The sequence below is a fragment of the Bison bison genome, unplaced genomic scaffold (genome assembly GCF_000754665.1).
Source record: "Bison bison bison isolate TAMUID 2011002044 unplaced genomic scaffold, Bison_UMD1.0 scf7180017864285, whole genome shotgun sequence".
Lineage (NCBI taxonomy): Eukaryota > Metazoa > Chordata > Mammalia > Artiodactyla > Bovidae > Bison > Bison bison.
In genome coordinates, this window is record NW_011494857.1 from 1,753,471 (window position 1) to 1,780,309 (window position 26,839).

The 26,839-nt window shown below is 50.1% G+C and overlaps 1 protein-coding gene across 1 annotated transcript in view; it reads left to right on the forward strand.

Moving 5' to 3' along the window:
• The window catches only part of MYH14 (myosin, heavy chain 14, non-muscle), a 77,206-nt gene that overhangs the window by 25,684 nt on the left and 24,683 nt on the right, over positions 1-26,839 (forward strand). Inside the window, 15 exon segments of the mRNA XM_010849644.1 lie at positions 3,789-3,884; positions 6,045-6,163; positions 7,361-7,513; positions 7,811-7,984; positions 8,332-8,505; positions 10,124-10,238; positions 14,041-14,228; positions 16,619-16,740; positions 18,862-18,931; positions 19,072-19,232; positions 20,429-20,537; positions 21,601-21,732; positions 22,570-22,776; positions 24,186-24,323; positions 26,425-26,548. Of these exon segments, the coding sequence (XP_010847946.1) occupies positions 3,789-3,884; positions 6,045-6,163; positions 7,361-7,513; positions 7,811-7,984; positions 8,332-8,505; positions 10,124-10,238; positions 14,041-14,228; positions 16,619-16,740; positions 18,862-18,931; positions 19,072-19,232; positions 20,429-20,537; positions 21,601-21,732; positions 22,570-22,776; positions 24,186-24,323; positions 26,425-26,548 (2,082 nt within the window).

Sequence of the window (26,839 nt, forward strand, 5' to 3'; positions counted from 1 at the left end):
TTACTTGGCCGCACCGGGTCTTACTTGTGGCATGTGGGGTCTAGGTCCCCAGCTAGAAATCTAGGTCCCCAACTAGAAATCAGTCTTAGCCACTGGACCACCAAGGAAGTCCCTTAGGGATTTTTTTAAACCCTCTTTATTTTGAATAATTTCAGGTTTACAGAAAAGTAGTGGAGAGTCCACAAAAACGTTGCATGCCTTCTCCCAGACTTCTCAAGTGTCACCACCTTGCTACGTCTACTTTATGCTCGTCTGTCTTTCTAATTACTTGTTCTGAGTCATTTGAGAGTAAGGGTGTTGCCCAGGGCCCCCTTCACCCCTCGTGTTAGTTCCTGATGGCCGCTGACACAAATGACCACAAATGTCGTAGCTCATAATAACACGTTTACTCCCTGACCAGAAGTACTTCCCTCCCCTGGTCAGAAGTTGAAAATCAATCTTACTGGTTAAAATCAAGGTGTCAGCAGAGCCGGTCCCTTCTGGAGGCTCTGGGGAGATTTGTTTTCTTGTCTTTCTCAGCTTCCAGAGGCCACCCACATGCCTTAGCTTGTGGCCCCTTCTTCCATCTTCAAAATGCGTTGCTCTAGGGAATTCCCTGGCAGTCTAGTGGTTAGGACTTAGTGCTTTCACTTTTGGGGCCCAGGCTCCATCCCTGGTCGAGGAACTAAGATATCTCAAGCTGTCTGGCAGGGCCAAAAAAGAGAAAACAGAAACAAAGAACATCACTCTAACCGCTGCTCACGTGGCCTGCCCCATTGGCCTCCCTCTTAGAAGGACCTTCCTGTTACATTTAGGACCCACCTGGATAATGCAAGACTAATCTCCTGTCTTGAGACCCTCAGTTTCATCATGTCGGTTAAGTCTGTTTCTCCCTTCAAGGTAACATTCGTGGGATTCAGGCCGTGGACATTTGGGGCAGGGACATTATTCATCTCACCAGCCCCTGAATCTGTCAGTGCATGCTGCCCAAGAACATTCTCTGACACAAACGCAGCAGTGTCATCATTAGGAAATTAACATTGGCAGTATGGGTACTGTTTATCTAATCCACAGACCTTATGCCAATTTCCCCAGTAATGTCTTTTATAGCAAAAAAAAAAAAAAAGTTACGCACACACACACTTCCCCAGTCCAAGATCACACACGTTGCATCTAGCTGTCACACTTTACTCTTCATCCATCTGGAACTGGTCCTGAATTTTTCTCTATCTTTTGCGACCTTGACACTTTGGGAGATTAAAGGCTAGTTGTTTCCTCAGTGTGGGAGCACTTTCTCTTGATTAGATTCGGGTTACGTGTTTTTGGCACGGGTCTCCCAGAAGAGTTCCCTGCCCTCTCCACCTCCCACCACGCTTTTCTCCTAAGTAAACGTTGTGCAGGAGCTTATGTAGCACAGACGCCAAAAAGTGAGCTTGGCGCCGAAGCACCCAGCTTGGGAAAGTTTCTGCAAGTGACACCCTGTATGATCAGCACCTGAAGTCCCCGCAAGCTCCTTCCGGTCACCAGAAACCCCTGTAACCTGGCATCTAACAGCATGGAGTTATTTTGTTGTTGCTGTTCAGTTGCTCAGTCATGTCCGACTCTTTGTGACTCCATGACTTTGTTCAAACTCATGTCCATTGAGTCAGCGATGCCATCCAATCCTCTGTCGCCCCCTTCTCCTCTTGCCCTCTTGAATTTGGAACAGATTATTCTGCCTGCTCTTGAATTTGGAGCAAGCAGACCCACAGACTCTGTGCACTTTCCTTTTTAAAAATTATTTATTTGGCTGCATTAGGTCTTAGTTGAAGCACTTGGGATCTTTGAGTCATGTGGATCTTTCATTATGCCGCCTGGATTCTGTAGTTGTGGTGCAAGAGCTCAGTTGCTTGGCAGCATATGGACCGTAGTTCCCCAACCAGGGGTTGAACCCAGACCGCTTGCATTGGAAGCACCAGTATCAACCACTGGATCACTAGGGAGGTCCTGACCAAATCTAGATCAAGTTCTGAACAAAACAAAAGACCATAGTGACTACCCTCTTGGAAAATGCACTGGGTATTAAAACCAAACACCAAACACTTTCGTGTGTATATGTAAAGCAGCTCGGATTAGTCTCAGAGCATTTGAAACCATTATTCATAGACACGAATGTCCACTGGGACGTTTTGAAATCACTCAGGATGTGGATATCTCTTTGTGAACAGACAGGCTTCTGCGTCACATCTGGTGCCCACCCGCGCAGCCTCTGTGATGTCCAGAAACACCCCAATATGTTGCTGGGGTGGCGCCCATCCCTGTGCCAACCAACCCCTGCACGTTCCCATGATGTCCTCTAGGGGGCAGCATTGCCCACTTATGGCGAGATGTCTAAGCCCTTTGGTGCGTGCGTGCTAAGTCGCTTCAGTCGTGTCCGACTCTTGGCGACCCCGTGGACAGTAGCCAGCCAGGCTCCTCTTCACAGACATGCAAATACAATCCATCTTTTACAGTGTCCGAGTTGGAGAAATCAGCTACACACGGCAGTTATTTGTAACCCCCAAGCCAACAGTCCTGGTGTTTGTGTGGTCCTTGGGGTCATTCATAGAGGAGTGAAAGTTTTGAGCTGCCCAGGGTGCACCCAACCGAGGTCCCGGGGACTGCATTCCGCTTTCTTGTTCTAGCTCATACTGCAAACCAGTATCCTTTCTGCAACCTACTGAGTGCCACGTTTTTCACTTTGGGGATGCTTTTGGTTGGCGATTTCACTGTTTGAAATGCTCCCCCAAGCATAGTGCTTAATGCCATCCGGTGTCGCTAGGAGCAAAAAGACTGTGATGCTGGGTACAGAGAAAATAGGTGTGTAAGAAAAGCTTCCTTCAGGTTCCAGTTATAGTGAATGTTGGTTGTGAGTTCAATGTGATCAATGCTATATATATTAGATAAGGTGTCTTTAACATTTTTGTTATTGAAATATAGTTGATTCACAATGTTGTGTTAATTTCTGCTGTACACCAGAGTGACGTATACATATATATATATGTGTGTGTATATATATATAGTTTTTTATATATAAATCTTATATACATAACTTTATAAAATGGACTAGTGTGCATAGCCCGCCAGGCTCCTCTGTCGATGGGATTCTCCAGGCAAGAACACTGGAGTGGGTTGCCATGCCCTCCTCCAGAGGATATTCCTGACCTAGGGATTGAACCTGTGTCTCCTGTGGTTCCTGCATTACAGGTGGATTCTTTACCGCTGGGCCACCAGGGAAGCCCAAAACAGATATGAGCAGACACCAAATGGCAATAAAGCAAACCTCGTATATAAAATCTCCTGGAGAAGGGAATGGCAACCCATCCCAGCATTCTTGTCTGGAGAATCCCATGGACAGAGGAGCCTGGCGGGCTATAGTCGATAGGGTCACAAAGACTCGGACACGACTGAAGCGACTTAGCATGGACGCATGTCTGTAAAACACAGAATTCATTTATCCATTCAGGTATTTTAAGACCTGCCTGGAGTCAGGTGGAGGTGTAACTTGACATAAGGTTTTAAGCTAGATTTATTTTTAAAATTTTACTTTTGTAATTGAGGAATTGAAGTATAGCTGATGTATTATGTGTTAGTTTCAGATGTACAGCACAGTGATTCAGTTATATGTGTATATATCCTTCTTCAGATGTTTTTCCATGATAGGTTATTACAAGAGACTGAGTATAGTCCCTGGGCTATGCGGCATGTCCTCGTTGTCTCTGCTGGGTTTCTGAGGGGCTAGTTCACACCCTCTGCCACGTGTCGTGACCTCTCTCTCTGCTGCCCCTTAGCCATGCTGCGGATGGTCTCGGCCGTTCTCCAGTTTGGCAACATCGTCCTAAAGAGAGAACGGAACACCGACCAAGCCTCCATGCCCGACAACACAGGTACCGCCACTGGCCTGCTACCCACCCTCATACAGAGCTGCCTCCCCCCAGGCCCGCCCTGATTTCCTGCCCTTGGCTGAATCTTTACTGAAAAACACCTTCCACTCTTTACTTGATTATACAGAGTGTGAGCTCTGCTGAGAATGTGAACAACACCAGTGTGCCAAAGAGGGGGTGGGCAGGGTCCTCCATCATCTCAGCCCCTCCCAGAGAATCACCATTAGCACTGGGCATGTCTCCTCCTGGCCTCTGTGCTTTGCTTTTTTTTGCCTTTCAAAAGCAGAAGTATAGTTGATATTCCTTTTTTTATCAAAATGAAAATAGCTCTGCTTCTTTATTATAAAATAATACAATCTGGATGGGGAAGAAACTCTGGCAAGACAGCGAAGGATAAAGGCAGGGAAATTACCCATAATTACTGCTCACATTTTGGGGCAGCTCTCTCTGGGCTTTGTTCTATGTCTATATCAATGTGGAGATAATTATCACAGAAATGGAATCGTGCTTGACACCCCCTTCCCCTTGGGATGGGAAGAGCTTGCTGTCCTGATTATGAAACCCTATGGGCTCATTTTCAAAAGCTGTGCGACACAGAGCATATGAAGGAATGGGCATCCCTCTTTCTCTCTTTTTTTTTTTTTTCGTGGTGGTGGGATGTATACCAATATCAGTACGGAGCCATGCAGTATTCAGGATCTTAATTCTGAACCAGGGATCAAACCTGCGCCCCTTGCAGTGGACGCTCAGAGTCCTAACCACTGGGCCACTAGGGGAATCCGGAAGGAGCATCTCTGATAGTGTCATTGATCTGAGCTATTCCTGTGACATCTGGTGGGTTCACACACCCAGCAGGTGTGTGGTATGAACTCATTCATTCATTTGGTTTACATATTGGGGTCAACAAAGACTTTTAAAATGGTCCACATTAAAAAAACAAAACAAAAAAACCTTAGAAAAAGTTCACATGGAGGGCTTAAAACCCTGATAGGCCATCCTGTTACTGGCAGTGTGGTACTCCGTGCTGGGTTTGGGTTTTTGTGTGTTTTTTTTTTTTTCCATTTAAAGATATTCTTGGATAAGGCAGAATCACTGCAGATGAATTAGAAATTGCAATTGCAGAGAGAGAGACAGATTTAAATCTTCATCACCTCTCAGAAATAACCACTGCTGAAAAACTTCTCCTAGGTGTATTTCCTTTTTGCTGGTGCTGAGTATTTGTAGTAGCTAACTTCCCATGATGCAAGTGATAGAAGCTTCGAAACACTTCTTAACGATCATTTTAATTCAGAGGCGAAAGAAGAAACATAACTGCCCGCACAGTCCTGCCTCCATCTTCTGCCAAAAGAGCCATTGACATTTTGGCAATTATTTTTCCTACAGAAGTAAGGAAGATCAATGAATTTTTAAAGATTTCTTTTGGGTTTGGCCACCTCAATGGATTCTTATTCCAAGAGCTGTCCCCCCAACATCTTATTGAGACACTTTCCAACGTACAGAAAAGTTCAAGGAATTTTATACCAAACACTCAGATCCACCACCAAGATTCTACCATTGACATTTTACCACATTTGCTTCATCGATTATCTTTCCATCCTCTGTTCACTTGTCTTTTTTTCCTGGCACATTTCAAAGTTGCGGATACTGATAAAGACCCTTCAGCATGGGTATCATTTACTGGCGTCCAACATTTGTTTACAATTTTTTCTTGAACTTGAAGTGAAACATACATATCATGAAATGTACATGGCTTAAGTGTACCACGTAACAATTTATAATTATTGTTTATTTATTAAATAATTATTTATAATAATAATACTTAGTGGCTGCAGAACACTCGTTCAAATGGATGGACCCTGACTCTTTAACCAATCCCCAACCATTGGACATTCTGGTTGCTTCCTGGTTTTCTCTATTTTAAATAACACCGTGATGGACACCCTCTTAGTCCAGCCTTTACTCACCTCCAGGTTTATTTCTGCCAACTTGGGGTCCCAGGAGGAGAATTGTTAGGCCAGAAAACACACACTTTTAGGATCCCTAATGCCTCTAGCAGGAAAGGCTGGGGTCCCACCAACAGCTGGGGAGGTCGCACCCTCTCCCCCACTCCTCGCTGTCCCCACCTCCCAGTGCTGACCCCATCTTGGTGCCTCTCGCCCTCAGCTGCACAGAAGCTCTGCCGCCTCCTGGGCCTGGGGGTGACGGATTTCTCCCGCGCCCTGCTCACCCCCCGCATCAAAGTTGGCCGGGACTACGTCCAGAAAGCACAGACCAAGGAACAGGTGGGCGAGGCTGGGGGCAGTGGGTACAGGGAGAGTCCTGGATTTTTAAGCAGTTTATGCCTGTTCTTTCTCACTCACTCAGCAAACTTTGGCTGAATATCTGTTCAATTACCAACTCTGGTCTAGGTGTTAGCATAAAGGCAGTCGTGGAAACAAGGACCATGCCTTCAGGGAGCTCAAGGTAGTAAGGAATCAGATAATAGAAGAAACATGGAGGCTTTCTATGCAGAGAGGGGTTGGGGTGGTCAAGAAAGCCTTCTCAGAGGAGGTGACATTTGAATTGAGGCTTGGATGGTGTAAGACAAAGGGAATAGCATGTGTAAAGGCCCTGAAGGTGGAACAAGCTTGGTGAGTTGGGAACATTAAAGAGATCAGTGAGGCTAGAGAGTTGGGGAGAGGGTGATAGAAGCTGCAGCCGGAGAGGTTGGAAGGAGACAGATTATCCAAGGTCTTAAGGGCTACAGTAAGGAGGTGAGTTTTCTTCAAAGTGCTTTAGGAGGCCAGTGAGGATGTAAGCCAGGGACCAATTTGATTCAGTTTGTCTTTTATAAAAATTCCCTTGTCTGCTATGTGGAGAATTGGCTCCAGGGGGCACCGGTGCAAGCAGAGAGACAGGAGGAAGCCACTGTCCCAGTCTAGGGAAGCGATGATAGCGGCATGCACACAGGTGGTTCGGGGCGGGGGAGAGGTGAACACGGACCAGCTATTTTCAGAATCCAATTCTGGGCTACAGCCTCCGCCTGACCCTCAAGTGCACTTGAGGTGCTGGCACAGTGGGGTACAGGAGACTGAGTGTCACACTGATCCAGGTTCTACTCTCAGTGAAAGAGCGGATGAAGAATCTGTGGCACAGAGAGGTTTATTCGCATGCCTCAGGTCACACAGCCTTTAAGTGGCAGAGCTAGGATTCCAACCTTGGTGTTAGGCCCCAGACCCCACTCTCTTCCCTGTTTTACAGTGGAAATTGGTTCAAGTGTTGGGTGGAGGATTCATGAACTAATGAGCCCCCAAGCACCTCACACAGGGCCCGGCACACAGTAGGCCTTCAGTAATGGTCCGCCAGCGTTAATGTCATAACTCTTGATGACCCGCGACAGGGCGGTGTCTGCACCCAAAGTCCCTCCACCAGCCCCCAGGGCTCAGGACCGGGGCCGCTGACGGGCAGGCCGGGTCCTCACTGTGCACCCCGCCCTGCAGGCTGACTTTGCGCTGGAGGCTCTGGCCAAGGCCACCTACGAGCGCCTCTTCCGCTGGCTAGTTCTGCGTCTCAACAGAGCCTTGGACCGCAGCCCCCGGCAGGGCGCCTCCTTCCTGGGCATCCTGGACATCGCGGGCTTTGAGATCTTCCAGGTCTGCTCTTTGTGTCTGGTGGGGGCTGGGAGGGCTCCACCACGCTGGCCTGGCTGTCCTTCTCTGGGTCCCTGTCCCCCTCTCCCGGGTCCCCATCCCCCTCTCTCTGGTCCCTGTCCCCTTCTCTCTCTGGTCTTTGACCCCCTCTCTCTGATCTCTGTGCCCCTCTCTCGGGCCTCTGTCCCCTCTCCGGGTCCTTGCCCCCTCTCCCTGGGTCCCCATCCCCTCTTCCTGGATCTTTATCCACCCTCTCTGGGTCCCCGCCCCTCTCTCTCATGCGTCCCTCCCCCACTGCAGCTGAACTCCTTCGAGCAGCTCTGTATCAATTACACCAATGAGAAGCTGCAGCAGCTATTCAACCACACTATGTTCGTGCTGGAGCAAGAGGAGTACCAGCGCGAGGGCATCCCCTGGACCTTCCTCGACTTTGGCCTCGACCTGCAGCCCTGCATCGACCTCATCGAGCGGCCGGTGAGCGCACAGCCCCTCCCGCCCCACCCCTCCACTCACCCACATCTCCTCTGCCTTCCATGTCAACTTGGTCCAGCCCCACCCCCTCTCCGGGCCTCGGGCTTCTCCATCAGTTAAATGGGGAAAACGGTCTAGATCTGTGTGACCCCTAGATGATTGGAACCCAGAATGTGCCTACAAGCAGCCGGGCTCCAATCAAGGGCTGATTGACAGCTAGAACGGTGATAGTTGTTCTCCTGTTTGCTAGTAGGTCCCAAGAGGCACAAAAGCTAAAAATTAGCAGCAACCTAAGTGTCCAGTTTTGGGGGATCTGACTTAACGCTTCTCCCTGCTCTGTCAATGGTCAGGCCAACCCCCCTGGACTCCTGGCTCTGCTGGATGAGGAGTGCTGGTTCCCAAAAGCCACGGACAAGTCCTTTGTGGAGAAGGTAGCCCAGGAGCAGGGTGGTCACCCCAAATTCCAGAGGCCAAGGCACCTTCGGGATCAGGCCGACTTCAGTGTCCTGCATTATGCGGGCAAGGTAGGGAACAGGGAGTGGTGGGGCAGCCTTGAGGCATGTGGGTGGGAGTGAGGATGAAGGGAGGATGCAAGGGGAAAAGTCACAGCCAGGCCAGGGGCCAGGAGTGAGGACTCTGATGAAGTCAGCAAAGCCTTCCTCAAGGCGGGGATATTTGCAGTAGGTTTTGAGGGATGAATAGGAGTTCACCAGGTGGAGAATTAGATGCGTTTTATTCATTCATTGGAGAAGGAAATGACAACCCACTCCAGTATTCTTGCCTGGAAAAGTCCATGGACAGAGAAATCTGGTAGTCTACAGTCCATGGGGTCACGAAGAGTCAGACATGACTGAGCGACTTCACTTTCCTTTCCTTATTCATTCATTTGGCCAACGTATGCCTTTTGTGTGCTCAGCCCTGTGCTGAGCAAAGCTGGGGACCCACGTCAGACATGATTCTGTCCTCACAAAATTCCTTATCTGGGAGGGAGACTAATACAGACCATTGGGATAAAAGGCTGATGGTGCCTTCATGGAGGCAGCTACAGAGAGTATCAAAGTCCAGAGGAGGAAAGCCAAGGAAGGTCTCGCAGAGGAGACTGATGCTTGATCGAGCTCTAAATCAAAGATCAGGGACTTCCCTGGTGGTCCAGTGGCTAAGACCCTGCATTCCCAATTCAGGGAGCCGGGGTTTGTTCCCTGGTCGGGGAACTAGATCCCACATGCCACAACTAAGAGCCGGTGCAGCCAAATAAATAACTAAAGGATCAGCAAGCATTTTCTGCCACTACTTTCAGCTTTGTGGAGCAGTCTCTGGCACAACTACTCAGTTCTGCCATCAAAGCACAGAAGAAGCCACAAGTTCACACGTAAATGAAGGCTGTATTCCAATAAAACTTTATTCACAAAAGGAGGTGGCAGGCTGAATTTGGCCTGTGGACAGGGGCTGTCTGGCAACCCCTCGTCTAAATGATGAGTAACACTTAGCGGTGAAGGACGTGTGGAGAGGGGCGGTCTTCAGGCTGTGGGAACCACATACCCCAGGGCTGAGTGGCAGGAGACCCGTGTGTCCTGTCCGAGAACTCAGCTGTTTCCCACACACTTTCTAAGATTGCCCGCGTGCCCAGTGCTGTGCTGGACTCTGACTCAGACTCAGACCCTGGCCTCTGGGAGCCACGCCGGAGGGTGGGGCAGGAGGGCACAGGCAGGGACTCATGGTGGTCCAAGATTGTGACTCCCTGGGGAAGGAGCCGGCCTTGTGAAAATCTGCGGGGGGCGAGTCACAGGAGGCGGGAACGGCAGGCGTCAAGAACCTGAGGTGGAAAGGCGCTTGCACGTTTGAGGAAGAGTGTGGCTGAAAAAATAAGGAAAGAAGTGATGATACTGGGTGAGGTCATGGAGGCAGGGGCAGAGTTCTCCCAAGGGAAAGGCAGAAAGGGAAGAGCCAGGGGGCGGGTGGGTGAAGTTCAGGAGAGGGACACAAGGTGGCGCCAGCGCGCTCGTGAGCCGTAAGCCCGCCCTCCGCCCCCCACCCCACCCCCACGCCAACTGGGGGTTTTCAGAGCTTCTGGGAGGCTCCTTGGGAAATCTGAAGAGCCTCAGTCCACTTCCGCACCACCCTCCTCTGCCCGATCTCATTCAGGTCGACTACAAGGCCAACGAGTGGCTGATGAAAAACATGGACCCTCTGAATGACAACGTCGCAACCCTGCTCCACCAGAGCACAGACCGGCTGACGGCAGAGATCTGGAAAGACGGTGAGGACGCGCTTCCCCCGGCCCTGTCCCCGGAGCTCTGTGCCTCCCTTCATTGTTTCTGAACCTGACTTGTCCGCTCAGATACGGACCTGGTATCAGGACCGACAGCCTCACAATAGTGTTTCCAGTTAGTGACTGAGGGATCGATATTTCAAACCAGCTTCGCACCAAGTGATAAAACACTCCAGCTTAATCAGAAATGAAACAAGGATGCCCCCTGACAACACTGCTGTGAAATACTGTTTTGATGATAGTAGTTTATGCAATCAGACCAGCAAAATAAACGAGCATATGAATAGTCAAAAGGAAGCTATGAAGTTAATTGTAGATGTCATATGCTACCCACCCCCCAAAAAAAAGATCAAGAGATTTGACTGAAAAAGAATGAATAACAAGAGAACTCAGATGAGTGATGTTTTACATGTTAGTCAACTTTCAGACTTTGCTTTCCCTTCAGGGATTCAGGGAAGAAGGAAGGAGCAGAAACCAAGAGAGAGTTTTGGTTTCCCGCTCCAACAAGACCCATGTGAGTTTGGCCATCAGTCTTTTCAGATGGACACTCCTAGGAGGCAGATAGAAAAGCTGTGTCCATGCTTGTCTCCTATCCTTAGAGGAAGTTTGAGAGATGATTTATAAAACTAGCAAAACCCGCCTCTCCGTTTTCCCTGATTCCAGGTTTCCAGAATCTGTCAATTGTTTTAATCTTGTATGGAAGTAGAAATGTCCACCCATGCAATTACACAAGAAAACAAAATAATCAAGAACAGTCATTCCAAAACAAACTCAGAGCAAAATGGCATAGGGCATCTTGATACAGTGAGCTGATTTTAGACAGTATCTCATGCTGTTTATACAAGAAGGTTTGAAAAGCAGTGTTTGAGTTTCAGTAACAGAACCAGAAGGACTTCCCAGGTGGTGCTAGTGGTAAAGAACCCACCTGCCGATGCAGGAGACATAAAGACACAGGTTTGATATCTGGGTCGGGAAGGTCCCCTGGAGTAGGAAACGGCAACCCACCGCAGAATTCTTGCCTGGAGAATCCCATGGACAGAGGAGCCAGGCGGGCTACAGTCCACAGGGTCGCAAAGAGTCAGACACAACTGAGAGACTTAGCATGCACACACGTGCAACAGAACCAGGTTCTGCTGAGAAACATCTCCTTCAGACTGAAAATCTCCCCTCTCAACCTCCTTAAAATTCATGCCCTATTCGTGGACATGTGACATTCCCCCTAACCCCTCACATGCTCTACCCCACGTATGCTTGGCTCTCATAGGCTTCAAGAGAGAAAGTAGAAGTGGCAAAGCCTCTCGAGTGTCCTAGTCTGAAACCCAGCACAGTATTGTCTCCTCCACAGTTCTCCCAAACAAAGCATGTCCTAAGACCAGCCCAGATTCAAGGAGCTGCCAGTCCCAGAGTGGGATGGGGAACTGGGGCCATTTCTGCATCAGTCTTCACTACAGCTGCCCTGAGTCCAGAGTCGGCTTTGCTTTCTGGCATCCTGACAGCCCAGCATTGGGTACCCAGCATCCTTGGCAGCTCAGGGGAAGAGACCAGTGAGACATGCTCTCTTCAGAGAGGCAAACGCAACAAGCTGGGTGGGGACCTTGAGTTAGTCCTGAGCTTCCTGGCAGCCAGGGAAAAAAGGGGATACCTAATAAAAACAGATACAGACCCAACCTCTAGGAAAAAAGGTTTTCTTCCCCCCACCCCTGCAACCCTGGGCATTAAATTCTCAGAGGACATTTATCCTTTCAGCCAACGTTGGTGCCATCACTAGTCAACATAAATGTGAATAGGACAGTCTCCCTGGCTTAAAAGTTCATGGTCCAGTGGTTAAGACTCTGCCCTTCCAATGCAGGGGGCTGAAGTTCGATTCCTGATCAGGGAACTAATGCTACATGCCGCACAGTGTGACCAAAAGAAAAAAAAAAATTTATGGCTAAGGTCAGGTTTCCGCTCCTGCTTTGCTGTGCGCTGTTGACTGATAACCCTCTCTTCTTTTTCTTTCCTGCCGCCTTCTCTGTCCTCTCATGCCACTCCCCTTGCATCTCCCACCCCATCTCCCTGACTCTCCCCCATCTGTCCTCACCGCCCCCCCAGAACACGGGGGCTTGCAGCAGTTCTCTTTCCTTGGCTCCTTCCCACCGTCGCCCCCAGGATCTTCAGGGAGGCACAGCTCTGCCATTTCTCCATCAGGGGGTGGGTGTTGCTGTGCATCAACGGGTGAGATTTCCTGCACGAGGAGGGTGGGCCCTTTGGACCGGGAACCTGTTTTGAATGTCTATCCCTTTTCCTCTCCATCCAGAGATCTCCCCCTCGTCTTTTACCCCCTCTTGTCAGCTCTCTCAGCAGTTTCCAGATTCTTTGTAGCAGCACAAGGCCTTCTTCGAACTAAACCACATGTAAAAATACAAACAATTATGACAGTATTAAGCTCATTCGGGGTTTTTTGTAATATTGTACAAAAACCCAGACGAATCTTTTGGCCATCCCTCTATCAGCTGGCATTAACCGAGCATATAGTGTGTGCTATGTGCTGCGCCGAGCCCTTTTACTATTATTAACACATGGAATCCTCCAGACACCCAATCAGGTGTTAGAGCTCCTACCCTGTTATAGATGAGGACGTGGAAGCCCAGAGAGGTTAAGTCACCTGTCTGAGGTTACGCAGCCAGTAAGGGACCGAGCTGGGATTCGAACCCAGAGCCTCCCCTCTCATCTGTCCTTCCGATGATAACTAGGAGCATGGCGGTGGGGGCGGGGAGACTTAGTCCTGGGGAGGGAAAATGTCATATCTGAACCATCACTGCTCACCAAGCTCTGCTTTCCGAGAGAATTATCTATTGATTCCATAACCCTCACGACTGGGGATTGCAGGCCATCAGATTCTGCCCCAGCTGCAGGTCCTGGAACCGCACATGATTTAATACATTGAATTTGTGACAAAGGAGAGGCTATTGCTCTCTAGCTGAAGTGACAGCATCAAATAATAAAACAAAGTTACAGAACCTTCCTGGTGGCCCCGTGGCGAGGGTGCCATGCTTCCAGTTCAAGGGCCCTGGGTTCAATCTCTGCTCAGGAAACTAGATCCCACGTGTGACAAATAAGACCCAGCCAGCCAAATAAATAAATAAATATGTATTTTTAAAAGACAAAGTTACCATCAGGCCTTTCTGGGAAAATGGTGACTGTGGAGGTAGTTGGTATTATTTGTTTTTTCTTTTCTTTTTTAAAATTTCTTTTTTATTTTTGGCCTTATTTTAAATATTACCTTATTTCAAATATCATAATAAAGCCACATTTCACTGCATTTTTAACATGAGACTGTTTTAAGTTCCTAAAAATGCACCTGTGGTTATCACCCTTTTCTTTCTCTGTGCCTCAGTTTCCTCATCTGTCAAATGGGGGTGACTCTTATAGGCTTATAAATAAGCCAATGTATGTCAAGTGCTTTGAGCAGAACCGGGCAGAGAATTGGTGCGAAGGAAGCATTTGGTATCATCATCATCATTTGCTGATAAGGAAAATGGAGAAGAAGGGTCAGGGTTTGAGAGGATTCACACCACTTTGGTTCAGATCCTGGATCTTCAGATCCTAAGTTGTGTGGCCTTGGGCACAGTTGTCCAGCTTTCTGAGCCTCAGTTTGCTCATCAGCCCAATGGGCTGATAATACCTGCCTTGCTGGGCTATGAGAGATGGCTCATATATAAAGTATCAGGTCTTATAAATAATGAGATCCTTGACTTCGGCCAACTCAGTCCCCTAAAACTGACCCCTGACCTTATTCTTTCTCCCACAGTGGAGGGCATCGTGGGGCTGGAGCAAGTGAGCAGCCTTGGGGATGGCCCGCCTGGTGGCCGCCCGCGCCGGGGCATGTTCCGGACAGTGGGACAACTCTACAAGGAGTCCCTGAGCCGCCTCATGGCCACACTCAGCAACACCAACCCCAGCTTCGTCCGCTGCATCATCCCCAACCATGAGAAGAGGGTGAGTGACCTGGCCTGGGGAGGGAAGGTGGCTCTGGGGGGGAGGAAAAGTCCAAGTCACTGAATTTAGTTGGAGCTATGTCTGGTCCCAGGCTCACTTCTGGCTGTCTGTCTGTGTGACCTTGAGTACATTGCTTTCCCTCCCAGGCTCATAGCCCTGTCAGGAAAATTCATTCATTCATGGGGCTTACATTTTATCGAGCACCTACTAAGTGCCAGGTGGTAGGGATACAGTGAAATCAAGGAGGGCTCCCTGGAGGAGGTGAGGTCTGAGCTTGGAAGGATAAGTGGTATTTCAAGCTGCTTGTGCAAAAACCCAGTAGTTGGTTGGAGTATGAAATGTGCAAGGGATAGAAAAAAGGCCGCTGGAGCTGGGGAGGTGTAGGGAGACCATGCCTGGCCTCCAGGCCATCAGTAAGTTTTCTAGTTGGGAAAATCAGAGAATAGACCCTGTAGAGAAGGGTCAACATAAGAGAAGATGAAACTACAGAATTAGGTGCTTGGGGCTTGTACTGTCCTCAGGAAGTAGGAGCTGCAGTTATTGGGGAGGTGGCTCTGTGTGTGTGTTTCCCTTCTCTGTAAATACTGTGTGTATGTTAGTCGCTCTGTTGTTTCTAACTCTTTGCGACCCTGTGGACTATAGCCCGCCCGGCTCCTCTGTCCATGGGATTCTCCAGGCAAGAATTCTGTGGTGGGTTGCCGTTTCCTACTCCAGGGGATCTTCCCAACCCAGGGGTCAGACCCACATCTCTTGCATTTCCTGCATTGGCAAGTGGATTCTTTACCGCTGCGCCACGTGGGAAGCCCCTCTGAAGTTGGAAAGTGGCTTAACAATCAGTGACCTGTCAGGGTGTAACTGGCAGGAGTTTTTCTTTCTTGGTGGTATATAAAATAACAATGTGTTTTAGAATTGAGGGTGCCTTATATTTGATGAAACATGGTATACGTGGACTCAGCCACGTCTCCATAGAACCCTGGTCCTTTTACGTGGAAAATGGTGCTTAGAGTTTAAGATGTGGGTGTTCGGTGTGCTCAATGGTATCAAGCTGTCACTCCAGGGAGATTCCAGCATGTAGATGAGGTTGAGAACAACTGATCTAGAAGTCCATAAAAAAAACTGGTTATTGTGTTGATTACTCTGGGGGCCTGGGCAAGGCAAGAGTTGTCTTTTAGAATGCATGGTTTTCGTAGTGTTTAGATTTTTACCAAGTGCCAGGTAGTAGGGGTACAGTGAAACCAGGGAGGGCTCCCTGGAGGAGGTGAACACTTCCTGGGTTTCCTTGGTGGCTCAGTGGTAAAGAATCTGCCTGCCAATGCAGGAGATGAGGGTTCCATCCCTGAGTTGGGAAGATCCCCTGGAGAAGGAAATAGCAACTCACTCCAGTATTCTTGCTGGGAAATCCCATGGACAGAGGAGCCTGGGGGGCTATAGTCCATAGGGTCACAAAGGAGTCGGACTCGGCTTGGCAACTAAACAACAGCAAAAATATTTATATGTTTATTTGGCTGCACTGGGTCTTAGTGACAGCATATGGGATCTAGTTCTGCCACCAGTGATCGGACTACGCCCCCCTGCATTGGGAGCCCAGAGTCTCAGCCACTGGAGCAACAGGAAAGTCCTTGAAAGTTAACTGCCCAAAATAATAATGTATGTGCTTTGTTCACCTTCCTAGACTATGCTATGCAAATTCAGCCTTCCTGCACGCCTTCCCCTCTACTCTGTTCTTTGCCACGCAACGCTGTTAATCATTTACTTTTGACGTTTATCAATGATGTCGTGCGGAGAAGGAAATGGCAACCCACTCCAGTATTCTTGCCTGGAGAATCCCAGGGACAGAGGAGCCTGGCGGGCTGCCGTCTATGGGGTCACACAGAGTCAGACACGACTGAAGCGACTTAGCAGCAGCAGCAGCAGCAGTGACGTCTTGACCTCACTGTCAGTCTCTTGCAGTGGACAGTGAGCTTCCCCCGGGCAGGCATTTCTGCCTGGCGTATAGTAGGTGCTCAGTAAATTATAGGCTGGTGGTTCAGTTGCTAAGTCATGTCCGACTCTTGCGACCCCATGGACTGTATTTAGCCTGCCAGGCTGAGTCCATGGGGTTCTTTAGGCAAGAATACTGGAATGGGTTGCCATTTCCTTCTCCAGGGGATCTTCCCGACCCAAGGAGCAAAGCCGCGTCTGTTACATCTACCTGTACTGGCAGGCGGGTTCTTTACCACTAGGGCCACCTGGGAAGCCCAAACTTATAGGTTGAACCAGATGAAATTGCCTACCGTTTTCCACCTGCCCAAACTGCCATCCACCTGCGTTCCCCTGCCGGCTGCCGGCCGGTGCGTGGCGCCCCCGTGTGGTGGCCGCTGACCTCGCGTGTCTGTCACTGCTCTCCACAGGCTGGGAAGCTGGACCCGCGGCTGGTGCTGGACCAGCTGCGCTGTAACGGCGTTCTGGAGGGCATCCGCATCTGTCGCCAGGGCTTTCCCAACCGCATCCTCTTCCAGGAGTTCCGGCAGCGGTGAGCGGCATGGGTGGGGTGGGACCAGGTTTGGAAGCCACCGCATCTACATTCAAAGCTCCCCTCTCCCGCGCCGCTACTTCTGGGCTGGGCGGGGCTGTGGCCTCGGCGCGAGGGGAGGGGCGGGGCCTCTGGGCGAGTTCCTTTGGTTGCTGAGTCTCAGCTTACTCTGTGTTGTGGGAGAGCAACGTCGCCTTCAACGTCCCCTTCAGTGGGCTCCCCAAGAGAAAGGGCATAGAGCATTACGTTGCAATCGGTTATCGCAACAAGCGTTTCTTATAAAAATGCAGTCGAGCAAGAGAACAGAAAATATCAACATATAAGATCCCTAGTGATTGAGAAAGTCTGATACACACATATCTCAATCACCAATAAAAACTATGGCACTTTAATATTTGATATTAATATATTATGTATATGATATTTATGTGCATGTATATATACGGTAAATATTAAAACAAAAGTTACGCTTCACACAAGCTGTATGTAGCAGAATCATTCACTGAGAATGAGAGCCCCATATACAATTTAAAATTTTCCTATTAGCCATATTTTTAAAAGTAAAAAGAAACAGGGGGAATTAATGATAACAAGAGAGTTTATGTAACCCAATACAGCCAAGATATTAGATCATTTTAACATGTAATCTGGAGAAGGAAATGGCAACCCACTCCTGTATTCTTGCCTGGTAAATTCCACGGACAGAGGAGCCTGGCAGGCTACAGTCCGTGGGGTCACAGGAGTTGGACACGACTGAGCACCCACACAACATGTAGTCAATATAAAAATTTAGTAGTGAGACATTGTGCATTATTTTGTTTCTTACTGAATCTTTGAAGTTCAGTGTATGTCTTCCATCCATAGCACATCTCAGCTTGGACACAAAATTTCCAGTGGTCAAAGAGAAATATACTCCTATTAAGACAATGAAATTGTGTTGAAAAGAAAAATATTTTGCACTGCTTCAGTTTTCAAATTGAAGTTTCATTTAATTAAAATGAAATGCAATTACAAATCCTGGTCTCCAGTTGCCCCAGCCATCTTTCCAGGGCTCTTTGTAGTTGCGTGTGGCCAATAGCGTTACATTGGACAGCTCAGGTCTGCAATTTCCTACTCAAAGTGTGGTCCCTGGATCAGCAGCATCAGTATCACCCAGCAGCTTATTAGATATGCATATTTTTGGGCCCCTCCCCAGACTTACTGAATTAGGATCTGCATTTTAACAAGATCCTTGGTGACTGAGAAACTCTGATACACGCAGATACACACACACACATTTCCCAATCACCAGTTAAAAAATATGGCATATTAATATATGACATTAATATATCATGCATATGATATATATGTGTGTGTGTATGTTGTATATATCATATCCATATTTTTAATGAAATTTCATGATCCAGGGAGCGGGCACAGAAGGAGAAAGGCGCTGAGGATGGACACATATGTGTTTAATGAAATGTACTTTTCAAATTCGGATTTGCACAGAGAAATGTAAAAGAAATATCTGTAAGGCACTTAACTCAGGACCTGACACGTAATAAGTTCAAAAACATCAGCCCCCATTTGTTATTCTCACACTTCCGAGATGTACCTTTTTTATATCTCAATGACCTCTGCACGCATGCATGCTAAGTCACTTCAGTTGCATCCAACTCTTTGCAACCCCAGTGGACTGTAGCCCACAGGCTCCTCTGTGCATGGGATTCTGCAGGCAGGCATAATGGAGTGGGTTGCCATGCCCTCCTCCAGGGGATCTTCCCAAACCAGGGATTACAACCGTATCTCTTAGTCTCCTGCATTGGCAGAGGAGTTCTTTACCACGAGCGCCACCTGGGAAGCCCCAATTACTTATGGTGTTGGTGTAATTAAACACTTGTAATCAGCAAGTGCTGTGTCCCAGGAGGAGAGCTTTTATTGATGACATTGCTCCTGGTGGTGATATCGATGCTCTCAGCCTGGATGAGCGACCCTCGGTGATATTTGAATATTTCTTTCTGTTACTGTTCCTATTGTCATTGTTACTATTGTTATTTGTCCCTCTGAGCCCAGTGCCTGGCCGTGGTGACAGTTTGCTGTTACTCTTCACCCTACCCTACCCCTCTCCCCCCATTGCAGATATGAGATCCTGACGCCCAATGCCATCCCCAAGGGCTTTATGGATGGGAAGCAGGCCTGTGAGAAGATGGTGAGTGAGAGGTGGAGTGCAAGTGTGTGTGTGTGTGTGTGTGTGTGTGTGTGTATGGTCTCAAGGGGTGGAGAAGGTTGAGCTGGGAACTTCCCCACTCCTTGCCCCTCCTCCTCACAACCCCTCCCTGACCCCCACAGATCCAGGCCCTAGAATTGGACCCCAACCTCTACCGCGTGGGACAAAGCAAGATCTTCTTCCGGGCAGGCGTTCTGGCCCAGCTAGAGGAAGAGCGGGACCTGAAGGTCACAGATATCATTGTGTCCTTCCAGGCAGCTGCCCGGGGATACCTGGCTCGCAAGTAGGGCTCCACACTATCTCTTGGGGTCACATTGGCCAAGACTGGTTCAGGGAGGGTTGATCAGATGTCCCCAGAGGCGATGCAGGAAGGGGCTGACCAGCTGGGTCCAGATGGTAGGGCCTCTGAGATGGTAGAAGGGCTGAGATACAAAAGGATGGAGCTACTAGATGCCCAGGCTTCTTGGTTCTACAGTCCCTGAGGCTCCTGAGTGATGCTAGGACCACAGAGAAGAGTTCAGTTCAGCCATAGGGTGACCAACCATCCCAGTTTGCCTGGGACTGGAGGTTTCCTGGGATGCGTGATCTTCGTGCTAAAACAGAGGAAGCCCCAGGCAAACCGGGTTGAGGTGGTCACCTTAGCGGCTGGTACCTCGAGGGACTCCAATCTGGAGGGGGAGACATACACCAGCACAAAGGGTCACAGTCCAGGGTGAGATGTGCTTCAGTGGGGGTCATACAGCTGCAGCGAGAGGCCCTGCAGACCAGGTAGATGAAAGACCACGGGAAAGGTGTTCCAGGCAGGAGTGACAGCCTGCCAAGGCCTGGTGATGTGAGAGCCTGGCACATTTCAGGAAGGCGGCGAGTTTTCAGGGAAGTCCCCTTCTCCCTGGGAACTGGCCCAGAGGAAGGATCAGAGAATAAAGGACTCCCCAAACACCAGGCTGAGAGGCAGGGACTGTGACCAGGGGCAGTGGGAGTAGCAGAGGGCGGAGTCAGCTGTGGGCGTAGAAAGACCTCTCTGGAAGCATGTCAGGGATGGGTTGGAGGCTGGGAAGGAAGCTGGGGTGTCTGGTGGGGTAGAAAATGAGATCTGAACTGAAGCTGAGGCAGGGGCAGAGTCAAGGGCAGAAAGACTGATGAACTGCCCACACAAGATTTACCGACAATAGAACAATGCTCACACACGGCTGGTGTGGCTAAGTTGCTTGTCATGTCTGACGCTTGTGACCCCATGGAATGTAACCCACCAGGCTCCTCTGTCCATGGGATTCTCCAGGCAAGAATACTGGAGTGGGTTGGAATCTTCCCAGCCCAGGGATGAAACTCAAGCCTCTTTCATCTCCTGTGTTAGCAGATGGGTTTTTTACCACTAGTGCCACCTGGGAAGCCCAGTAGGCATTTAATAATGGTTGCTAAGGGGACAGGGCCTGGAGAGGCCGCGTGTCCCTTCTCCCACCTGCCTGTCTCCCCACCCAGGGCCTTCCAGAAGCGGCAGCAGCAGCAGAGTGCCCTGAGGGTGATGCAGCGGAACTGTGCGGCTTACCTCAAGCTGAGACACTGGCAGTGGTGGCGGCTCTTCATCAAGGTGAGGGCACCTAGAGGGGTGACCCCAGTGGCAAGGAGACAGGTCCTTGGGGCCAGGTCTGCTTGGGCAAGTGACTTCCTTGGTTTGGGCCTCAGTTTTTGCATCTGTAAAATGGGACCAATCAGCCCAACACTTGTTCCTTGGGATTCTTCAGTTAACAAGTGACAGAAAATCCGACTCAAACCAGCATGGATAGTAGATTCGGGATAGCTTTAGGTGCAGCTGGGTCTAGGGTTGAGTTGGGTGTCCCTAAGATCCCCTAGAATTCAGGGATTCACTGGAAGGACTCACAGAACTTAGAAAAGCTGTTCCACTCGTGGTTACAGTTTATTACAGTGAAAGGATGGACATTAAAGTCAAGAAAGGTAAAAGGCGCACGGGGCATAGTCCAGACTTCCATTTGGGTTCTTCAGGTGTGGGTGGGGCTGGCCTGTTTCTCCAGCCAGAATCACTCAGTGTAAAGTACGTCTTTCACCATGGACTTGGATGAAGAACTTTGAGGCACACTGTGAGTGGCCAGTGGCTGCTGTAGGCAAAGCGATCCCGTAGCAAAATGGGACACTTTTAGTGCTGCTTGTCATGTACCCTGGACTGTTCTAGACTCTTGGTAAATATGAAGTCATTCATGCATTCCGAAAACCCTGTGAAATAGGGGCTGCTATTATTCCCAATTCTGTTTGTTTTTTGGCCCCAGTGAGGGACATGTAGGATCTTAGTTCCCGGACCAGGGATCCAACCTACGCCCCCTTCATTGAAAGCACAGTCTTTTTCTTCTTCTTTTTTTAAATCTGTGGCCAAACCAGCAGGCATGTGGAATCTTAGTTCCCTGACCAGGGCATCGAACCTGTGCCCTCTGCATTGGAAGGCTGAGTCTTAACCACTGGACCGCTCGGGAAGCCCCTCTCATCCCACTTTTCTAGATGAGGTGACACAGCCAGTAGTGGAGGAGCTGGCATGGGAACCCAGGAATGGGACTCTCCTCAGAGCGTGAGCTGTTAGCTTCCGAGCCCAGTGGCCTCCCACGGTGGGAGCCAGCCATCCACACCCCATCCTGTCCCCACAGGTGAAGCCGCTGCTGCAGGTAACGCGGCAGGATGAGGTGCTGCAGGCGCGGGCTCAGGAACTACAGAAAGTGCAGGAGCTGCAGCAGCAGAGTGCCCGCGAGGTGGGCGAGCTCCAGGGTCGGGTGGCGCAGGTAAGGGGCGGGGCCATCGCGCGGGGGCGGGGCCAGTGGGTGGGACCGGTGGTGGTGGGCGGGGCTTCCGACGGAGCCCGCTGCAGGAATAGATTGCCGGCCGAGTTTCACTCGGGCGGAATGGGGGCGGAAACTGTGGTGTGGTGAGCAGTGAGATGCAGGGAGCAGGGTCCTGGGGATGTGGCCAAGGTATCTGGTGGGAGTGGGGCTGGTGCTGCTGAGACAAGATGCTCGGTAGCTGGTCCAGCACGGGGGCAGGGCAGGAGCCCAGTTTCGTGGCGGGGCCACCCTCCGCAGGCGGTAGACCTTCCACTGTTGCCAGCATTTCTGGTATCTTAAAATAACGCCGAGACAAAGCCCTTCTCGTTCATTTTTTCTGTTTGCTTTTTCGGAGTTATTTCCTTTGGTTGAATTTCTAGGCGTGGGAGTAGTAAATGCAATGTGAGCTGACAGAAAGTCCTCCAGAGGCCATTTCTCTGGAGGATGGACTGGAGATGGAGAAGCTGGAGGCTGGGAGGCCGAGAAGAGTCCACTGGGAGAGGATGAAACCTGAGCCTGTTAGGGTTATGGGGGCAGAGTGGGGCGGCAGGGGATGGAGGGGGACTGACGGACTATAGGGAAGTGAGGGAGAGGGCGGAACCCAGCTGGCTGACTCGGTGACTGGGGCTCATCCTGAGATGACGGGCAGGTTGGGGGACTGTCTTCCATCCCTCCCTCCTGCCCCCCAGACCCCCAGGCCAGACTAGATCAGGGGGCAGGAGACCCTGATGCTCTGCGGAGGGCCATCCTGGGAGCACTGCCTAGCAGCCGCTGACCTCCCCTCCACCCCCTCCCCAGCTGGAAGAGGAGCGTGCCCGCCTGGCAGAGCAGCTGCGCGCAGAGGCAGAGCTGTGTGCTGAGGCTGAGGAGACCCGGGGCCGGCTGGCAGCCCGGAAGCAGGAGCTTGAGCTGGTGGTGTCCGAGCTGGAGGCCCGCGTGGGCGAGGAGGAGGAGTGCAGTCGCCAGCTGCAAACCGAGAAGAAGAGGCTGCAGCAACACATACAGGTCTGCCCACCCACCCCCTGCCTGCGCCCCGAGGCCACCTCCCCCCACCCCTTCTGTTGACCCCGCCCACCTCTGCTTCAGCAAGCCCTGCCTCTTAAAAACAAGTCTCAGTTCAAAGTGGCTTAAGCAAAGAGACTACTTTTGTTTGTTCTTTTCAAATAATGGGAGACTCTAGACTCTGTAAGCTTCAGGCATGGCTGGATCCAGGTGCTCAAGCAGTCGCCTCAGTACTCTGCCTCTCTCCATCTTCTGGCTCCATTTGCCTCTGTGCTGCTGCATTCTGAGGCTGGCTGTCCTCCCTTGGTTCCCCTTCAAAATCCACAGATGTGTTCTACACTTGAGGCACATCTCAATTCAGATGCTAAATTCTCACTGGCAGGACTTCATCGGCATTTGTGCTCCATAACTTCTTCAGTGGAAACACGTAGATTCATATCCCCAACTTGGTCCAAACATACTTCAAAGTTTCCCAATAATTAATTGAGTGACTGGTTTTCAGTTTAAGAGAAGTTGAGATAAATTGAAAATTCAGCTCCTCAGTCAGACTGGTCACATTTTGAGAACTCAGTAGCATTTTAATCATTGCCTCTTGACCCCATTGGAGAGGGAGAGCCCTGCCCTGCGGTTATGGAGATGGCCTAACACACCACACCTGATCCTGGACAGATGTGCTAGAAAGTAAGTTACTGGTCACGAATACTCACAGACTGAGGAAGGCAGACACCGTGACACAGAGAGTCACAGTGGGGTTGCACTCAGGAATGCAGTGAACCAGCTGCTGCTATGGGAGGCAGGCTTAGTAGTAACAAGAGAACGAGGTGACCCCACTTTCCTGCAGGAAGATGTGATTGGTTTGTTTATTTAATTTATTTATTTTTTGGCTGCACCACATGGCATGCATGATCTTAGTTCTCTGGCCAGGGACCCCACCCCCATGCCTCTGAACTCATGCCTTCAGCATTGGAAGTGAGGAGTCCTAACCATTGGACCACCAGGGAAGTCCCAATTACTTTGTTTAAATAATTCCAAGGACTACCAGGTAATTGAAGTGCACTAGACAAGGATAAGCAGATACCCTGTCTTGTCCCCAGGATATAATATCTGTATCCTGTAGAGATATTGTGTATAGATATCTATACAGACAGTGTATACAGTGTATAGATATTGTATGCTGGGCACCAGGTTCAATGTCTCCAACAGTGCCTGGCCCCCCTGCCAGGCACTCAGTCAATGTTTATTGAGCCAATGAATGAAAGTAATAGTTGGGTCCTTCCCAGCCCTGCCCAGAGTGTGGACCTGTTTGAGCCACAAGCCCCGGGGGTCTGTGAGCCATCCCCACCACCCCTGTCCGTCCCATCACACCCCAGTCCCCACCCCTGGGTCCTCACCCCACCCCCTCCACACTCCAGGAGCTGGAGACTCACCTCGAGGCTGAGGAAGGGGCCCGGCAGAAGCTGCAGCTGGAGAAGGTGACGACGGAGGCAAAGCTGAAAAAACTGGGGGAAGATCTGTTACTCTTGGAAGATCAGAACGCCAAGCTGAGCAAGGTCGGTGGCCGGTGAGCCCCCAAGCGTGGAGGGTGTGGGCCCACTGGTGGGCTGGGTCCCTCTCTGCATCGCCCACCCCCAGCATGCCCACCTCTAGGAGTCTTTGGATTCTCCATCTTGGCTGTGTCTCCCTTGAACTTTTCCCATCCCCTAGCCTCTCTGTCACAGCTTCACTCCAGCCAGTGTTTACTGAGCAGCTATTATGAGTCATTCTTTATCTCTGTGTCATCAGACACCCCAAAGCCTCATTGCTAAAAGCAACCCCCATTTCATTACATCCCATTGCTCTGTGGGTCCACTGGGCTATGGTCCCCTTAAAGAGTTGCCATGACATGATGGCAGGGGCTGGAAGGTGGTATCTGGGTGCTCCTTCATGCGGCCTCTCTGCTTACAGGAGAGCCTGGGTTTCTCATCTGGCAGCTCAGGACTCCCAGAAAATGAAACAGAAGCAACCAGGCCTCTTAAAGGCTTAAGCCTGGAACTGACATCACTTTCTCTGAATTCTATGCATCAGGCGTTGGCAAAGGTTTTCTCTAAAAGGCCGAATAGTAAACATTCAGGGCTCAGCAGGCTGCTCTGTTTCTGTGCCAACCACTCAAATCTGCTGTTGTAATGTGAAAGCAGCCACAGATGGCCTGTGATCAAATGGGCGTGGCTATGTCTCAATAAAACTTTATTTATAAATGCAAGCAGTGGGCCAGGTTTGGCCTGCAGGCTGTGATTTGCCGACCACTGAGATTAAAGCCGGAGAAGGCAATGGCACCCCACTCCAGTACTCTTGCCTGGAAATCCCATGGATGGAGGAGCCTGGTAGGCTACAGTCCATGGGGTCACGAAGAGTCGGACACGACTGAGTGACTTCACTTTCACCTTTTACTTTCGTGCATTGGAGAAGGAAATGGCAACCCACTCCAGTGTTCTTGCCTGGAGAATCCCAGGGACAGGGGAGCCTGGTGGGCTGCCATCTATGGGGTCGCACAGAGTCAGACACAACTGAAGCGACTTAGCAGCAGCAGCAGCAGCAGAGCTTAAAGCAGACTCAGTCTAGATTCAAGGGGTGGAGAATTGGACTCTGTCCATGGCTGGGCATGTGGTGAAGAGTCTGCCACCATCTTTAACCTGCTCAGGGTTAAACCCCTGGGCTAGGCACAGGGGATATGGCATTTAACTAACTAGAAAAACATTTCTGTCCTCACAAAGGCATGGGCAAGGGGGAAGCTAGCTGAGTCACCCCAGGAAATCAACATAATCATACACTGTGAACGAATTATAAACTGTCAGAAAAGAATAGAAAACTGTGGAAGGGGATGGCCTGACCTGCACTAGGTGTGGTCAGGACAGGCTTCCCGGAGGCAGTGTTGCCTGAGTTGAGAGCTCAACGATGCACAGGAGTCTTCTGGAACATTCCTTGGATGCAGTGGCTCTTCTCTCCTACTCTGTTCTATGTCTTCCTTTTTAAGGTAGTGCCAACCCACTGCCTAGACTTCCAAAACCACTCACAGTATGAAAAACGCTGCTCAAAAAATACATAAATAATGAAAATAAGTAAAAAATAATAAAAAGACAGAAAAGAAAAAAGTGCTGGTCCAGGCCAGTGCTTCTCAAACTCCCATGTGCCCAAGACTCACAGGGAGAACTTGTCAGAGTGCAGATTCTGACTCGGCAGGTCTGGAGGGGGGGGACCCTGAGATTCCATTCCTAACAAGCTCCTATTTGGTGCTGATGACGCTGGTCCATGAATCAGACCTGGAGTAGTGATGAGGCTCCAGTGCTCACCCGTGCATGCAGCTGAAGTGCAAGGATGTTCACTGCAGTGTTGTTTATAATAGCAGGTGATGCAAATCAATGTGAGCATCCATCCGAGGGCCGTCGGGTTAATGAATGGGGGGTATCCTTCCAATAGTGGGAGTCTATGCGGTTAAGTCTGATGGGAGTGTGATGGGTTCATAGACACTAGGGACACTAGGGAATGGGAAAGGAGGGAAGGGGTGGGAGCAGGAAGGGTCAGGGGAGGAAGGAGGTGAGCAGAAACACAGATGGGAATGACAGCCAAGATGAGCACGAGCCCCTGACTCCCACCCCCACCTCCCACTGTGCTCAGGAGCGGAAGCTGCTGGAGGAGCGGCTGTCCGAGTTCTCATCCCAGGCAGCCGAGGAGGAGGAGAAAGTCAAGAGCCTCAATAAGCTTCGACTCAAATATGAGGCCACCATTGCAGACATGGAGGGTGAGCTCCCGCCCCCCAGGGGGGCCTATGCACACTCCAGCAGGGGCGAGGGTGGGGTCGGGGGACAGCCCTCATGTGCTGTGGGGCCTCAGTGGTCACATCTGCTAAATGGGGGCAGGAAAGAAGGCTGGGGACAGGTTGTGTGTCCTCCTTCCCAATCCAGTTCTCTTCCTATCTCCTTGGTATCTTGGGTGACTCTAGCTGATGGCTCCACTAACTGTTTCAGACACATTTTTTTTTCTCGCTCTGTCCCTTGCTGAGGACTCAGAAGCAGAAACAGAAGAGAGGGAG